This window comes from Oncorhynchus masou, chromosome 10 (genome assembly GCF_036934945.1).
Source record: "Oncorhynchus masou masou isolate Uvic2021 chromosome 10, UVic_Omas_1.1, whole genome shotgun sequence".
Taxonomy (NCBI): Eukaryota; Metazoa; Chordata; class Actinopteri; order Salmoniformes; family Salmonidae; genus Oncorhynchus; species Oncorhynchus masou.
Window position 1 is genome coordinate 1410703 of NC_088221.1, and position 18799 is coordinate 1429501.

General features: G+C 43.7%; 1 protein-coding gene across 2 annotated transcripts in view; it reads left to right on the forward strand.

The window, feature by feature from the left end:
- Positions 1–18799, forward strand: part of LOC135547053 (Krueppel-like factor 12) — a 197009-nt gene that overhangs the window by 91668 nt on the left and 86542 nt on the right. For both annotated transcript variants that reach the window (XM_064975648.1, XM_064975649.1), the window contains exon 2: positions 727–808. In XM_064975648.1, coding sequence (XP_064831720.1) covers positions 743–808 — 66 coding nt within the window. In that variant the 5' untranslated portion in view covers positions 727–742. The remainder of the gene's footprint in view (positions 1–726; positions 809–18799) is intronic.

An 18799-nucleotide genomic window follows, 5' to 3' on the forward strand; every position in this document is an offset into this window, starting at 1 on the left:
GAGTGTTTTGAATCATGATAGGGCTCTGGTCAAAAGTAGTCAACTATGTACACATAGGGTGGCATTTGGGACTCATCCATTTGTATGGTTGTTCCAATATCAAATCAAATCGCGCTTTATTTATACTGCACATTTCAGACATGAAAGGCAACGCAATGTGCTTCACAGGAAAAAAAAAACAGAGAAATGAATCGGATCTCCATGGTTGTGCTATTGTGCTATAGTTTTATGGGAATATAAATATAGTAATTATATGTCTATTCCACATTGATTAGTTGTCTTACACACTGGAACACTCAGTCAAGTGACGTCAGTGAACACAGTAGTTTCATGCAAAAAAATGTGGCTTGTTTATACAGAGAGAGTGCGGTGTGTGTGTGTGTTCTTAGACGTGATTATTTCTTTGTGTACTGTATGTCGGTGTGTTTAAGTTTGTTTTTGTCAGCGCACATACAATACCTGTAATACCTGTAATATCTATTTGATTGTAAGCATGTGTATGTGTGTACAGTATTTGCTTGCGTATATTTCTATGTGGATTGTGACTTTTGTAATTTTGTGCAGTTTACTATTCTGTTAGTCAGCACCTCTACCAACTTTTTTGGGATGTGTGTCAGGTCCAGCTTTTTACTGTATGTGTGTGTCAAAGTCAAACTAAGATGCTTAGTCATGGTCAAACTCAGCGTCCGTCTTACACCTCCTCCCCCTACCTCTCTTCCTCCACAGACGGCCCGAGAACAGGATGTTAATGCTTGATGGAATGCCTGCAGTCCGAGTCAAAGCCGAGCCCCTGGAATCGGAACACGGGGTAAGAGAGCAGTTTTCCAAACATTTCCTATTTTTCCTTCCTCCTTTTTTCTTTCCTCCTATCGACAATAGCCCTATAATCACTCCTGGGGGGAGGAAGAGATCGAGAGAGAGAGAGAGAGAGAGGACGAGAAAGAGAGTTAGGGACAGGGAGGGAGGGAGGGAGGGAGTACAAGGGAAGAGAGTGCGGGGGCTCGGAGGAGTGGTCGTAGAGAGTGGTGGTGAGGAGGAGAGGAGAGGGCTTAAACAGCTGCGGTCAGAATGCATAAAGGACTTACAGTGAGGTTGCTTTAGCTAGCAGGGAGTCCATGTTGGCAGGGGGCAGAGTAACTGCTTCAGGGAGAGACACAAGGAAAACTCCCAAAACGAAGTATATCTCTCTCTTGCTTCTTTGTCTCTCCTGCCCTCTCTTTCCCCCTTTCTCTCTGCCTCTCTCCAATTCAAAATCAAAACACACACACAGTCTCAGTCTCTCCCTATAAGTCTCTTTCTTTCCCTAACTAGCTGTATGCTGGAATCTGTCTCTCTCAGTCCTCTGCCTAAAGCCAACCAACTCTGTCTTTCCGTCTATACAAACACTCACTATCATCTCTCCCTCCATCTCTCTCACTCGCCTACACACAGTGTCTCTCACCCTTCGTTCTCTCCCACTATCCCCCACTCTCCCCCTCAGACATACTTTCAGTTCCAATCCTCTCTCCGTTCAATTCAAGACTGGCATGAAATGTAAGGACATTTCTTCACAATTTGCAACAACTGCGACAAGAATTTTGTTTTAAGTATCTAACAATATGTGTCATAGTAGGATAAGACGTGAAAACAAAGAAAGCTCTCTCTCTCTCTCTCTCCCTCTCTCTTTGTCACGATTCTCTTAATACTTTTCCTGTAACATGATGCTCTTGCCCACCTGAGCATAGCAGCCCTCCACTGTTACCACAATATGCACCAAAAGTGACACTTTCATTGGTGTTTGGTATGCTTCATGCTTTGCTTTCCCCTTAATTTGCACAATTAGCCACCTTAGATAGGATGCATACTGTAATGTAGTAAGTAAAGTGTATGTCTTGTACCATTCCTCGCTGCAAAGCTGCCAGTTATGACGTAATTGCAATTAGTTTTGGCCACTGCGTGAAGTCTCTGTACTGTAACAGGAGTCCAAAGATATACTATATTATTGTTTTTTTCCCAAACATAAGTGCTCTTTAGTCCAAAAATCATCAGCTACTGACATGAAGTGGTCTTCTGCTGTGCAGAAGCTGTTGCTAGGTTACGACAGAGCTTTGTGTAGCTGTTACAGCTGTGTGTGTGCAGAGGAGTCCAGCCAATGTTTTATTTTTAGTGATGGCTGTCACCATGATGAATAGTATACCAGTTATCAATAACTTGTTGATTCTAATGTGTTTTGTAATTGGAGATGTAATGTCTGTGACAGGGTGGGCTCATTTCTAAATTGAGTTGGGGTCTTTCATTCCAATACAAGTGTCCAATTTGAATTGAATTAGAATTAAAGGAAATATTATTTATGCTGAGCAAAAATGTAAACAAGTAAAGTGTTGGTCCCGTGTTTCATGAGCTAAAATAAAATAAAATAAATTCTACACTCATTTTTTTCATTATTATTATTATTATTTTTTATTATTTTTGTTGACATCCCTGCTAGTGACAATGTTTCCTTTGCCAAGATAATCCATCCACCTGACAGGTGTGGCATATCAAGAAACTGATTAAGCAGCATGTCATTACGCAGATGCACCTTGTGCTGGGGACAATAAAGGCCACTCTAAAATGTGCAGTTTTGTCATACATCACAATGCCACAGATGTCCCAAGTTTTGAGGGACAATGCAATTGGCATGCTGACTGCAGTAATGTCTATCAGAGCTGCTGCAAGATAAATAAATGTTCATAAAATGTCTCTACCATAAGCCGTCTGAGACCAACCTCCCGGACAGCTGATGAATCTAGGGTTTGCACAACATAAATATTGTCAGAAACCGTCTCAGGGAAGCTCATCTACATGCTTGTGGTCCTCACCTGGGTTTTGACCTGACTGCAGTTCTGCATCGTAACCGACTTCAGTGGGCGAATGCTTACCTTCGGTGGCTGTCACGTTGGAGAAGTGTGCTCTTCACTGATGAATCCCGGTTTCAACTGTACAGGGCAGATGGCAGAGTGTGGGCGAGCGGTTTGCTGATGTCAACGTTGTGAACAGAGTGCCCCATGTTGGCGGTGTGCTTATGGTATGGGCAGGCATAAGTTACAGACAACGAACCCACTTGTTTTTTAACAAAGGCAATTTGAATGCACAGAGACACGGTGACGAGATCATGAGGCCCATTGTCGTGCCATTCGTCCGCCGCCATCATCTCATGTTTCAGCATGATAATGGATGGCCCCAAGTTACAAGGATCTGTACACAATTCCTGGAAGCTAAAAATGTCCCAGTTCTTCCATGGCATGCAATACTGACGTGTCACCCACTGAGCATGTTTGGGATGCTTTAGGTATACGTGGATTTCAGCGTGTTCCAGTTCCTGCCAATATGCAGCAACTTTGCACAGCCCTTGAAGAGGAGTGGGACAACATTCCACAGGCCACAATCAACATCTGGATAACATGTGTGAAATCCTCGATAATGTATGTGATATCAACAGAGATGTGTATTTTCTGGTTGATTTAAATGTTGACTGGCTTTATCAAGAAAAAGCTTCAAACTGTAACCAGTACGTACAACCTGGTTCAGGTCATCAGTCAACCTACAGGGCAGTTAGAAACAAGCACAGGAATTAAATCATCAACATGTATTGATCACATCTTTACCAATGCTACAGAAATGTGCTTGAGAGCAGTATCCAGATCCATCAGATGTAGTGATCACAATATAGCAGCCATATCTAGGAAAACCAAAGTTCCAAAGGCTGGACTTAATATAGTGAATAAGAGGTCATACAATAAGTTTTGTAGTGATTCATATGTTGTTGATTTTTGTTGAGTCGTGGTGTGTAATGAAGAGCAAACAGACGTTACACTTGACACATTTATGAAATTGCTGTAAAAACGTTTAAATCCCTGTGGATTGATGAGGAATTTAAACATTTTATGGTTGAGAGGGATGAGGAAAAGGGAATGGCAAATAAGTCTGGCTGCACAATCGATTGGCAAACATACTGCAAATTGAGAAATTATGTGACTAAACTTAATAAAAATAAAAATAAACTACACTGACATATAGATAGTAAAAAGCTTTGAAGCACCTTCAATGAAATTTTCAGCTCCATCATTCATTGACTCAGATGGCTCATTCATTAAAAAAATGACTTATTTTGCCAAGTACTTTTATGATTTTTTTCATTGGCAAGAAGAGCAAACTTTGGAATGACATGCCAGCAACAAATGCTGCATTCAACATCCAACTATATCTGACCAAATTATGAAAGACAGGAATTGGAATTGTAATTTTGAATTCTGTAAAGTGAGTGTGGAAGAGGTGAAATAATTATTGTCTATCAACAATGGCAAGCCATCGGGGTCTGACGGATGATATTATCACTCCGATTTGCCATATCTTCAATTCAAGCCTACTAGAAAGTGTGTAACGTCAGACCTGGAGGGAGGCAAAAGTTATTCTGCTTCCTAAGAATAGTAAAGCCCCCTTTACTGGCTCCAATAGCTGCCCAATCAGCCTGTTACCAACCCTTAGTAAAGTTTTTGAAAAAATAGTGTTTGACCAGACTTTCAGGACATTCAACAAGCACAGCACTTAGACAAATGACTGATGATTGGCTAAGAGACATTGATAATAAAAATATTGTGGGGGATGTTTCATTAGACTTCAGTGTGGCTTTTGACATTATCGATCATAGTCTGCTACTCAAATAGCCACCCTTTGCCTTGATGACAGCTCTCTCAACCAGTTGATTTTCTTTTTCAACAGTCTTGAAGTAGTTCCCACATATGCTGAGCACCTGTTGGCTGCTTTTCTTTCACTCTGCGGTCCAACTCATCCCAAACCATCTCAATTTGGTTGAGGTCAGGTGATTGTGGAGACCAGGTCATCTGATGCAGCTCTCCATCACTCTCCTTCTTGGTCAAATAGCCCTTACACAGCCTGGAGGTGTGTTGGGTCATTGTCCTGTTGAAAAACAAATGATTGACCCATTAAGCCCAAACCAGATGGGATGGCGTATCGCTGCAGAATGCTGTGGTAGCCATGCTGGTTAAGTGTGCCTTGAATTCAAAATAAATCACAGACAGTGTCACCAGCAAAGGACCATAACACCACATCCACGCTTTACGGTGGGAAATACACATGCGGAGATTATCTGTTCACCCACACCACATCTCAGAAACACTTGGCGGTTGGAACCAAAAATCATCAATTTGGACTCCAGACCAGAGCACAAATTTCCACCGGTCTAATGTCCATTGCTCAAGAGAATGCCAAGATTGTGCTTGGCTGTCATCAGTGCAAAGGGTGGCTATTTGAAGAATCTCAAATATAACATATATTTTGATTTGTTTTATTTCTTGGATATACGGGGCGCTAATTTTTGGATGAAAAACGTTCCCGTTTTAAACAAGATATTTTGCCACAAAAAAATGCTTGACTATGCATATAATTGACAGCTTTGGAAAGAGAACATTCTGACGTTTCCAAAACTGCAAATATATTGTCTGTGAGTGCCACAGTACTGATGTTACAGAAAAAAACCCGATAAAAATACAATCAGGAAGTGCCGCATTTTTTTAAACAGCCACATGGCAATGACTCCTTATATGGCTGTGGAGGAGCTAGGAGTCAGCTTACCTTTTCCACGTTTTCCCCAAGGTGTCTGCAGCATTGTGACGTATTTGTAGGCATATCATTGGAAGATTGACCATAAGAGACTACATCTGTTATGAACTTGAGTGAAGACCCAAACGCGGTTTTAACAGAAAACAGAGTTCTTTAATAAAAAACAGGAATGGCATAAATCCTCTTCCAACGTAGTCAATGGAACAAAAGAACGTAGTATAATGCAGGTTGCACCTGCCATGCAGACTCCGACAGGACAGGACAAGGTGGAAGCAAACGAGACGACAGCTTGCTTCTGGCATCAAAAAACACAAACAAGAATCAGACCCTGAAAGTAGCAGGAACAGAGAAAGAAATAGAGACCTAATCAGAGGGGGAAGAGAGAACAGGTGGGGAAAGAGAGAATGAGCTAGTTAGGAGAAATGTAGAACAGCTGAGGGATGAGAGACAGAGAAGGTAACCTAAAAAGACCAGCAGAGAGAGAGAATGAAGAGAAAGGACAGGAACAGACATAACAAGACATGACAGTACCTCCCCCCACTCACCGAGCGCCTCCTGGCGCACTCGAGGAGGAAACCTGGCGGCAACGGAGGAAATCATCGATCAGCGAACGGTCCAGCACGTCCCGAGAGGGAACCCAACTCCTCTCCTCAGGACCGTACCCCTCCCAATCCACTAGGTACTGATGACCACGGCCCCGAGGGCGCATGTCCAAAATCTTACGAACCCTGTAGATGGGTGCGCCCTCGACAAGGATGGGGGGAGGGACGAGCGGGGGCGCGAAGAACGGGCTTAACACAGGAGACATGGAAGACCGGGTGAACGCGACGAAGATAGCGCGGGAGAAGAAGTCGCACTGCGACAGGATTAATGACCTGGGAAATACGGAACGGACCAATGAACCGCGGGGCCAACTTGCGAGAAGCTGTCTTAAGGGGAAGGTTCTGAGTGGAGAGCCATACTCTCTGACCGCAACAATATCTAGGACTCTTGGTCCTACGCTTATTAGCGGCCCTCACAGTCTGCGCCCTATTACGGCAAAGTGCCGACCTGACCCCCTTCCAGGTGCGCTCGCAACGCTGGACAAAAGCCTGAGCGGAGGGGACGCAGGACTCGGCGAGCTGAGATGAGAACAGCGGAGGCTGGTACCCGAGGCTACACTGAAAAGGGGATAGACCGGTAGCAGACGAGGGAAGCGAGTTGTGGGCGTACTCTGCCCAGGGGAGCTGTTCTGACCAAGACGCAGGGTTACGAAAAGAAAGACTGCGTAAATGCGACCAACAGTCTGATTGGCCCGTTCGGCTTGACCGTTAGACTGGGGATGAAAGCCGGACGAGAGACTGACGGAAGCCCCAATCAAACGGCAAAACTCCCTCCAAAATTGAGACGTGAACTGCGGGCCTCTGTCGGAAACGACGTCAGACGGAAGGCCATGAATTCGGAAAACATTCTCGATAATGATCTGAGCCGTCTCCTTAGCAGAAGGGAGCTTATCGAGAGGAATGAAATGAGCCGCCTTAGAGAATCTATCGACAACCGTAAGAATAACTGTCTTCCCCGCTGATGAAGGCAGTCCGGTGATAAAATCTAAAGCGATGTGAGACCACGGTCGAGAGGGAATGGGAAGCGGTCTGAGACGGCCGGCAGGAGGAGAGTTCCCAGATTTAGTCTGCGCGCAGACCGAACAAGCGGCGACAAATCGACGCGCGTCACGTTCCCGAGTGGGCCACCAGAAACGCTGGCGAATGGAAGCGAGCGTACCCCGAACGCCGGGGTGGCCGGCTAACTTGGCAGAGTGGGCCCACTGAAGAACGGCCGGACGAGTAGGAACGGGAACGAACAGAAGGTTCCTAGGACAAGCTCGCGGCGACGGAGTGTGAGCGAGTGCTTGCTTTACCTGCCTCTCAATTCCCCAGACAGTCAACCCGACAACACGCCCCTCAGGGAGAATCCCATCGGGGTCGGTGGAGACCTCAGAAGAACTGAAGAGACGAGATAAAGCATCAGGTTTGGTGTTTTTTGAGCCCGGACGATAAGAAATAACAAACTCGAAACGAGCGAAAAACAGAGCCCAACGAGCCTGACGCGCATTAAGTCGTTTGGCTGAACGGATGTACTCAAGGTTCCTATGGTCAGTCCAAACGACAAAAGGAACAGTCGCCCCCTCCAACCACTGTCGCCATTCGCCTAGGGCTAAGCGGATGGCGAGCAGTTCGCGATTACCAACATCATAGTTACGTTCTGACGGCGATAAGCGATGAGAGAAAAACGCGCAAGGATGGACCTTGCCGTCAGAGAGAGAGCGCTGAGAAAGAATGGCTCCCACGCCCACCTCTGACGCGTCAACCTCAACAACAAACTGTCTAGAGATGTCAGGTGTAACAAGAATAGGTGCGGATGTAAAACGATTCTTAAGAAGATCAAAAGCTCCCTGGGCGGAAACGGACCACTTAAAGCACGTCTTAACAGAAGTAAGGGCTGTGAGAGGAGCTGCCACCTGACCGAAATTACGGATGAAACGACGGTAGAAATTAGCGAAGCCCAGAAAGCGCTGCAGCTCGACGCGTGACTTAGGAACGGGCCAATCAATGACAGCCTGGACCTTAGCGGGATCCATCTTAATGCCCTCAGCGGAAATAACGGAACCGAGAAAAGGGACAGAGGCGGCATGAAAAGTGCACTTCTCAGCCTTCACATAAAGACAGTTCTCCAAAAGGCGCTGGAGGACGCGTCGCACGTGCTGAACATGAATCGAGAGAGACGGTGAAAAAATCAGGATATCGTCCATGTAAACGAAAACAAAAATGTTCAGCATGTCTCTCAGGACGTCGTTAACTAGTGCCTGAAAGACAGCTGGAGCGTTAACGAGGCCGAAAGGAAGAACCCGGTATTCAAAGTGCCCTAACGGAGTGTTAAACGCCGTCTTCCACTCGTCCCCCTCCCTGATGCGCACGAGATGGTAGGCGTTACGAAGGTCCAATTTGGTGAAAAACCTGGCTCCCTGCAGGATCTCGAAGGCTGAAGACATAAGAGGAAGCGGATAACGATTCTTAACTGTTATGTCATTCAGCCCTCGATAATCCACGCATGGGCGCAGGGACCCGTCCTTCTTCTGAACAAAAAGAACCCCGCGCCGGCGGGGGAGGAGGAGGAGACTATGGTACCGGCGTCGAGCGAAACCGACAAATAATCCTCGAGAGCCTTACGTTCGGGAGCCGACAGAGAGTATAATCTACCCCGGGGGAGTAGTTCCCGGAAGGAGATCAATACTACAGTCATACGACCGGTGTGGAGGGAGAGAAGTGGCCTTGGAACGACTGAACACCGTGCGCAGATCGTGATACTCCTCCGGCACCCCCGTCAAATCGCCAGGCTCCTCCTGTGAAGAAGAGACAGAGGAAACAGGAGGGATAGCAGACATTAAACAGGTTACATGACAAGAAACATTCCAGGATAGGATAGTATTACTAGACCAATTAATAGAAGGGTTATGGCGCACAAGCCAGGGATGACCCAAAACAACAGGTGTAAAAGGTGAACGAAAAATTAAAAAAGAAATGGTTTCGCTATGATTACCAGAGACAGTGAGGGTTAAAGGCAGCGTCTCACGCTGAATCTTGGGGAGAGAACTACCATCTAAAGCGAACAAGGCCCTGGGCTCCCTAACTGTCTGAGAGGAATGTCATGTTCCCGAGCCCAGGTCTCGTCCATAAAACAGCCCTCCGCCCCAGAGTCTATCAAGGCACTGCAGGAAGCAGATGAACCGGGCCAGCGGAGATGGACCGGAAAGGTAGTGCGTGATCCAGAAGGAGAGGCCTGAGTAGTTGCGCTCACCAGTAGCCCTCCTCTTACTGATGAGCTCTGGCCCTTTACTGGACATGAGGTGACAAAATGACCAGCGGAGCCGCAGTAGAGACAGAGGCGATTGGTGATTCTCCGTTCCCTCTCCTTGGCCGAGATGCGAATACCCCCAGCTGCATAGGCTCAGCATCCGAGCCGGCGGGGGAGGGTGGCAGTGATGCGGCAGGTGGCAGTGATGTGGAGAGGGAGCAACGGAGAACGTGAGCTCCTTTCCACGAGCTCGGCGACGAAGATCAAACCGTCGCTCTATGCGAATAGCGAGAGCTATTAAGGAGTCCAGACTGGAAGGAACCTCCCGGGAGAGGATCTCATCCTTAACCTCGACGTGGAGACCCTCCAGAAAACGAGCGAGCAAAGCCGGCTCGTTCCAGTCACTAGAGGCAGCGAGAGTGCGAAACTCAATAGAATAATCCGTTATGGATCTATTCCCCTGACATAGGGAAGACAGGGCCCTGGAAGCCTCCTCGCCAAAAACAGAACGGTCAAAAACCCGTATCATCTCCTCCTTAAAGTCCTGATACTGGTTAATACACTCAGCCCTCGCCTCCCAGACTGCCGTGCCCCACTCACGCGCCCGTCCGGTAAGGAGAGAAATGACGTAGGCGATGCGGGCTGCGCTCCTGGAGTAAGTGTTGGGCTGGAGAGAGAACACCACATCACACTGAGTGAGGAATGAGCGGCACTCAGTGGGCTCCCCAGAGTAACACGGCGGGTTGTTGATCCTGGGCTCCGGAGACTCGGAAACCCTGGAAGTGGGCGGTGGATCGAGGTGGAGTTGGTGAACCCGTCTTGTGAGGTCGGAGACTTGGACGGCCAGGGTCTCAACGGCATGTTGAGCAGCAGACAATTCCTCCTCGTGTCTGCCTAGCATCGCTCCCTGGATCTCGACGGCGGAGTGAAAAGGGTCCGGAGCCGCTGGGTCCATTCTTGGTCTGATTCTTCTGTTATGAACTTGAGTGAAGACCCAAACGCGGTTTTAACAGAAAACAGAGTTCTTTAATAAAAAACAGGAATGGCATAAATCCTCTTCCAACGTAGTCAATGGAACAAAAGAACGTAGTATAATGCAGGTTGCACCTGCCATGCAGACTCCGACAGGACAGGACAAGGTGGAAGCAAACGAGACGACAGCTTGCTTCTGGCATCAAAAAACACAAACAAGAATCAGACCCTGAAAGTAGCAGGAACAGAGAAAGAAATAGAGACCTAATCAGAGGGGGAAGAGAGAACAGGTGGGGAAAGAGAGAATGAGCTAGTTAGGAGAAATGTAGAACAGCTGAGGGATGAGAGACAGAGAAGGTAACCTAAAAAGACCAGCAGAGAGAGAGAATGAAGAGAAAGGACAGGAACAGACATAACAAGACATGACAACATCTACCAGGTGGTCGCTTGGTGTCCTCCGTTGCAATTATTGCGTAATCTCCAGCTGCAGTTTTTTTTCCATTTTTCCGGATGAGAAACCGACTGCCAGGAAGGATTTTTCATCGAATAGAATTGTGAAAAACACCTTGAGGATTGATTCTAAACAACGTTTGCCATGTTTCTGTCAATATTATGGAGCTAATTTGGAAAAAAGTTTGGCGTTGTGTTGACTGCTTTTTCGTTTTTTTTTCTTAGCCAAACTTGATGAACCAAACGGAGCTATTTCTCTTACAAAAATAATCTTTTTGAAAAAATGAACATTTGCTATCTAGCTGAGAGTCTCGTCATTGAAAACATCCGAAGTTCATCAAAGGTAAATGATTTTATTTGAATGCTTTTCTTGTTTTTGTGAAAATGTTGCCTGCTGAATGCTAAGCTTAATGCTATGCTAGGCTATCAATACTCTTACACAAATGCTTGTGTAGCTTTGGTTCAAGCATATTTTGAAAATCTGAGATGACAGTGTTGTTAACTAAAGGCTAAGCTTGTGTTTCAATATATTTATTTAATTTCATTTGCGATTTTCATGAAAAGGAAACGTTGCGTTATGGTAATGAGCTTGAGGCTATGATTACGCTCCCGGATACGGGACTGCTCGACACTAGAGGTTAACCTCGCTAGGGTACTTGGGACGCTAGCGTCCCATCTGGCCAATATCCAGTGAGATTGCAGAGCACCATATTCAAATACAGAAATGCTCGTTATAAAAATTCAGAAAACAAAACATATTTTACATAGGTTTGAAGATTAACTTCTTGTTAAACCAACCACAGTGTCATTTTATAAAATTATTTTTGGCGAAATCATACCTAGCCCAGAACATATCCCAGTTGACAAATTATTACAAACAGTAACCAGCCAAGCAGAAGCGTTACAGAAATAGAGATACAATTAATCCCTTACCTTTGATGATCTTCATATGGTGGCAATCAGAAGACATTAATTTACTCAATAAATGTTCCTTTTGTTCGATGAAGTCTCTTTATTTCCAAAAACCTTAGTTTTGTTAGCGCGTTTTCTTCAGTAATCCACAGGCTCAAACGCAGTCGAAATAATCAGACAAAAAAATCTAAATTGTACCGGTAAAGTTCATAGAAACATGTCAAAAGTTAAACAAGAAATGCACATGCGCATGAAAAAGCTCTGCCTCTTTTATAAGAATACAAGCCTGAAACGATTTCTAAAGACTGTTGACATCTAGTGGAAGGCATAGGAACTGCAAATGTAGTCCTAAGTCAATGGATACTGTAATAGAAAACTGTAAAACCCCCCAAAAAACGACTTCCTGAATGGATTTTTCTCAGGTTTTCGCCTGCTAAATCAGTTCTGTTATTCTCACAGACACTATGTTAACAGTTTTGGAAACTTTATAGTGTTTCCTATCCAAATCTACCAATTATATGCATATCGTATCTTCTGGGCCCACGTAGTAGGCCCAAGTAGTAGGCCATTTCATTTGGGCTTGCTTTTCATCCAAAAATCCGAATGCTGCCCCCTACCCTAGAGAAGTTAACAATTTTTGGGTTACTACATGATTCCATATGCGTTAGTTTTGATGTCTTCACAATTATTCTACGATGTAGAAATTAGTCAAAATAAAGAAAAACACTTGAATTTCACAGTCCTTTATCTTAGCATCTGCTTCATCTGATCACTTTTTTATTGAGGTAGTCACTTTCATTTTTGCTTGTAAACAGGAATCAGCAGCATTGAATTCTGGTCAGATTTTCCAAATGGAGAGCGAGGGAGAGCTTTGTATGCATCGCTGTGTGTGGAGTAAAGGCGCTCAAGAGTTTTCTTCCTCTGGTTGCACATTTAACCTGCTGATAGAAATTTGGTTTATTATTAGATTAGAATTAGATTTAAGTTTCCCTGCATTCAACTCCCCGGCTACTTGGAGCGCCGCCTCTGAGTGAGCGTTTTCTTTTTTTGCTTATGGCGGAATACATCTCATTCAGTGCTGTCTTAGACCAGCCTCTGACTGTGGTGGTATATAGACAGCTACGAAAAATACAGATGAAAACGTTCTACATTCTACGTAGATAGTTTGGTCTACAGCTTATCATGAGATACTCTACCTCAGGCGAGCAATAGCTCAAGACTTCCTTTGATTTGAAGTGGGTTCTAAAACTTTTGCCCGGTAATGTACGTGTTATGGCTTTACACCCCTGCTATATTGTGGATAAAGAGTTACCTGTCTAACAGAACACAGAGGGTGTTCTTTAAAACTTTGTATGGCTTGAATCCCACTAACGGGATCGATATGACAATAGCCAGTGAAAGTGCAAGGCGCCAAATTCAAAACAACAGATATCCCATAATTAAAATTCCTCAAACATAGAAGTGTTTTACACCATTTTAAAGATACCCTTGTTGTTAATCCCACCACAGTGTCCAATTTCAAAAAGGCTTTATGACAAAAGCACACCAAACGATTGTTAGGTCTGCACCTCATCACAGAAAAACACAGCCATTTTTCCAGCCAAAGAGAGGTGTCACAAAAAGCAGAAATAGAGATAATATGAATCACTAACATTTGATGATCTTCATCAGATGACACTCATAGGACTTCATGTTACACAATACATGTATGTTTTGTTCGATTAAGTTAATTTTATATCAAAAATCTGAGTTTACATTGGAGCGTTATGTTTAGTAGTTCCAAAACATCCGGTAAGTTTGCAGAGAGCCACATCAATTAATAGAAATACTCATAATAAACATTGATAAAAGATACAACTATTATGCATGGAATTATAAATACACTCCTTAATGCAACCGCTGTATCAGATTTCAAAAAATCTTTACCTAAAAAGCACACCATGCAATAATCTGAATACAGCGCTCAGATAACAAATCAAGCCATACAGATATCCGCCATGTTGTGGAGTCAACAGAAGTCAGAAATAACATTCTAAATATTCACTTACCTTTGATGATCTTCATCATCATGCACTCCCAGGAATCCCAGTTCCACAATAAATGTTTGATTTGTTCGATAAAGTCCATAATTTATGTTCAAATATGTCCTTTTTGTTCGTGTGTTTAGCCCAGTAATCCAAATTCATGGTGCGCAGGCCAGACGAAAAGTCAAAAAGTTCCGTTACAGTCCGTAGAAACATGTCAAACAAAGTATAAAATCAATGATTTTTGAAGTATATCTTCAATAATGTTCCAACTGGAGAATTCCTTTGTCTTCAGAAATGCAATCGAACACAAGCTAACTCTCACGTGAACGCGTGTGACCAGCTCATGCCACTCTGCCAGACCACTGACTGATTCAGCTCCCATTCCCCCTCCTTCACAGTAGAAGCATTAAACAAGGTTCTAAAGACTGTTGACATCTAGTGGAAGCCTTAGGAAGTGCAATTTGACCCCATAGACACTGTATATTTGATAGGCAAAGAGTTTGCAAAACTACAAACCTCAGATTTCCCACTTCCTGGTTGGATTTGTTCTCAGGTTTTTGCCTGCCATATGAGTTATGTTATACTCACAGACATCATTCAAACAGTTTCAGAAACTTCAGAAGGTTTTCTTTCCAAATCTACTAATAATATAATAATAATAATAGTAATAATAATGATATTCTGGGCACCTTATTTATCCAAAGTATTCAATACTGCCCCCAGCCATAAGAAGTTAATGGAAACCTCTCCAACATAATCCAGGTAGAATCAGCAATTCTCCAGGGCAGCTGTCTAGGCCCCTTACTTTTTCAATCTTTACTAATGACATGCCAGTGTGTAAAACCAGTGTGTCTATGTATACAGATGACTCAACACTATACACATCAGCTACTACAGCAACTTAAATGACTGCAAACTCTTAACAAAGAGCTGCAGTTAGTTTCAGAATGGGTGGCAATGAATAAGTTAGTCCTAAATATTTTAAAAACTTGTATTGCATTGTATTTGGAACAAATCATTCACTTAACCCTAAGCCTCAACTAAATATTGTAATAAATCATGTGGAAATTGAGCAAGTTTAGGTGACTAAACTGATTGGAGTAACCCTGGATTTTAAACTGTCATTGTCAAAACATATTGATACAACAGTAGCCAAGATGTGGAGAACAGTAGCTAAGATGGGTCTGTCCATAATAAAGTGCAGCTCTACCTTCTTACCTTCTTAACAGCAATATCAACTAGGCAGGTCCTACATGCTCTAGTTTTGCTGCACCTGGACTACTGTTCAGTCGTGTAGTCAGGTGCCACAAAGTTGCAATTGGCTCAGAACAGGTCAGCAAAGCTGGCCATTGGATATACAAAGAGAGAAAATGATAATAAAAAATAATATGCATGTCAATCTCTTCAGGCTCAAAGTAGAGGGGAGATTGACTTCATCACTTCTTGTGAGCAGTAATGACATGTTGAATGCACAAAGCTGTCTGTTTAAATGACTAGCACACAGCTCAGACACCCATGCATACCCCACAAGACATGCCACCAGAGCTCTTCATAGTCCCTAATTCCAAAACAGACTATGGGAGGCATACAGTACTATATAGAGCCATGACTCCATAACAGGTAACTGATGCAAGCACTAGAATCAGATTTAAGAACATTTAAAAATACACCTTATGGAGCAGTGGAGAGTGTGAATTAACACAAACATAGTCACAGACACATGAATACACACACATGATAACATACGCACTATTCTGCCCTTGAGTTGCGTTCCCATGCAAAACTAGACAGATAGCTAACAACTAAGTCTTCAATAAAACTCCCAAGGTGTGACTTTTCTTGAATGAATATATTTAAAACTTTTATGTTGTGAAACTGCAAAATACAGAAAAGAATATACTTTAGTATTCAATTCACACCGACATACTGTAGCTGTACATTACACATTTGAAGTTGCATAAATACAAAGCACGCGCTAAGGTACCATGCATCTGGCATGATGCCAAACCATATAGCTCATTGTTACTCATATGGTAATTGGCTCCTTTCATTACTCTAATAATGTACAACCATATATGTAGAATAACAAAGCATATTACACTAGAAACAGTAACAAAACTACAGTATTGTATATTTTACAAATCGTTTGCATGATGCACGAGCAAAGTAATACAGCTAACGATATACAGTGCCTTGCGAAAGTATTCGGCCCCCTTGAACTTTGCAACCTTTTGCTACATTTCAGGCTTCAAACATAAAGATATAAAACTGTATTTTTTTGTGAAGAATCAACAACAAGTGGGACACAATCATGAAGTGGAACGACTTTTGTTGGATATTTCAAACTTTTTTAACAAATCCAAAACTGAAAAATTGGGCGTGCAAAATTATTCAGCCCCTTTACTTTCAGTGCAGCAAACTCTCTCCAGAAGTTCAGTGAGGATCTCTGAATGATCCAATGTTGACCTAAACGACTAATGATGATAAATACAATCCACCTGTGTGTAATCAAGTCTTCATATAAATGCACCTGCACTGTGATAGTCTCAGAGGTCCGTTAAAAGCGCAGAGAGCATCATGAAGAACAAGGAACACACCAGGCAGGTCCGAGATAATGTTGTGAAGAAGTTTAAAGCCGGATTTGGATACAAAAAGATTCAGACCACTGCAAATCTACCAAGACCTGGCCGTCCTTCTAAACTTTCAGCTCATACAAGGAGAAGACTGATCAGCGATGCAGCCAAGAGGCCCATGATCACTCTGGATGAACTGCAGAGATCTACAGCTGAGGTGGGAGACTCTGTCCATACGACAACAATCAGTCGTATATTGCACAAATCTGGCCTTTATGGAAGAGTGGCAAGAAGAAAGCCATTTCTTAAAGATATCCATAAAACGTGTTGTTTAAAGTTTGCCACACGCCACCTGGGAAACACACCAAACATGTGGAAGAAGGTGCTCTGGTCAGATGAAACCAAAATTGAACTTTTTGGCAACAATGCAAAACGTTATGTTTGGCGTAAAAGCAACACAGCTCATCACTCTGACCACATCATCCCCACTGTCAAACATGGTGGTGGCAGCATCATGGTTTGGGCCTGCTTTTCTTCAGCAGGGACAGGGAAGATGGTTAAAATTGATGGGAAGATGGATGGAGCCAAATACAGGACCATTCTGGAAGAAAACCTGATGGAGTCTGCAAAATACCTGAGACTGGGACAGAGATTTGTCTTCCAACAAGACAATGATCCATAAAGCAAAATCTACAAAGGAATGGTTCAAAAATAAACATATCCAGGTGTTAGAATGGCCAAGTCAAGTCCAGACCTGAATCAAATCGAGAATCTGTGGAAAGAACTGAAAACTGCTGTTCACAAATGCTCTCCATCCAACCTCACTGAGCTCGAGCTGTTTTGCAAGGAGGAATGGGAAAAAATTTCAGTCTCTCGATGTGCAAAACTGATAGAGACATACCCCAAGCGACTTACAGCTGTAATCGCAGCAAAAGGTGACGCTACAAAGTATTTACCTAAGGGGGCTGAATAATTTTGCATGTCCAATTTTTCAGTTTTTGATTTGTTAAAAAAGTTTGAAATATGCAATAAATGTCGTTCCACTTCATGATTGTGTCCCACTTGTTGTTGATTCTTCACAAAAAAATACAGTTTTATATCTTTATGTTTGAAGCCTGAAATGTGGCAAAAGGTCGCAAAGTTCAAGGGGGCCGAATACTTTCGCAAGGCACTGTACATTAAAGGCATTGCAATTTGTGTGAGTAAATGCAACCAACCAACATTGATATGTAAGCAACTCTATCAATAACAAGATTATCATCATTAGCTAAATGCTTGAATCGAACTTACAAACAAATATTTTCCAAGGCTGTAGCGTGACAAGAAATAACTACATTGAAAGACCTGCACCGTAGTGTTGTTTGTAGCTTCTTCTATGCGTGCAGAACAAATTCTCTACTTCCAGTTTGCGTAGTCTTTCTAAGTACCAGAAAGCTCCACTAGGGGGCGAATAACACCATTGAACACAATGAAAATACATTTTAACCATTGTAATAAAATAATCTGTTACCTTCTAACAGGATGGCAGCACATGCACTATACACACACGTACGTTAGTGTGTTGTGAATTCTGTAATAAATTTATTGTAATGTTTTTTAAATTGTTTAACTGCTTTAATTTTGCCAGACCCCAGGAAGAGTAGCTGCTGCCATGGCAGATACAAACAGCTTAGCTCTATGCGAAGGAGATGTGTCACGCTGGATGAGGCAAATGGTGGTCACACCAGTTACTGACTGTTTTTCTGATCCACGCCCCTACCTTTATTTGTAGGTATCTGTGACCAAGTCATATGTCATATGTGACCAAGTCATATGAAATCCATAGAGCAGGCCCTCACCTCCTCCCTGTAGGCCGTCTCGTCGTTGTTGGTAATCAAGCCTACCACTGTTGTGTCGTCCGCAAACTTGATGATTGAGTTGGAGGCGTGCGTGGCCACGCAGTTGTGGGTGAACAGGGATTACAGGAGAGGGCTCAGAACGCACCCTTGTGGGGCCCCAGTGTTGAGGATCAGCGGGGAGGAGATGTTGTTACCTACCCTCACCACCTGGGGGGCGGCCCGTCAGGAAGTCCAGTACCCAGTTGCACAGGGCGGGGTCGAGACCCAGGGTCTCGAGCTTGATGACGAGCTTGGAGGGTACTATGGTGTTGAATGCCGAGCTGTAGTCGATGAACAGCATTCTCACATAGGTATTCCTCTTGTCCAGATGGGTTAGGGCAGTGTGCAGTGTGGTTGAGATTGCATCGTCTGTGGACCTATTTGGGCGGTAAGCAAATTGGAGTGGGTCTAGGGTGTCAGGTAGGGTGGAGGTGATATGGTCCTTGACTAGTCTCTCAAAGCACTTCATGATGCCTTGAGATAGAAGCTGTTTTTCAGTCTCTTGGTCCCAGCTTTGATGCACCTGTACTGACCTCGCCTTCTGGATGATAACGGG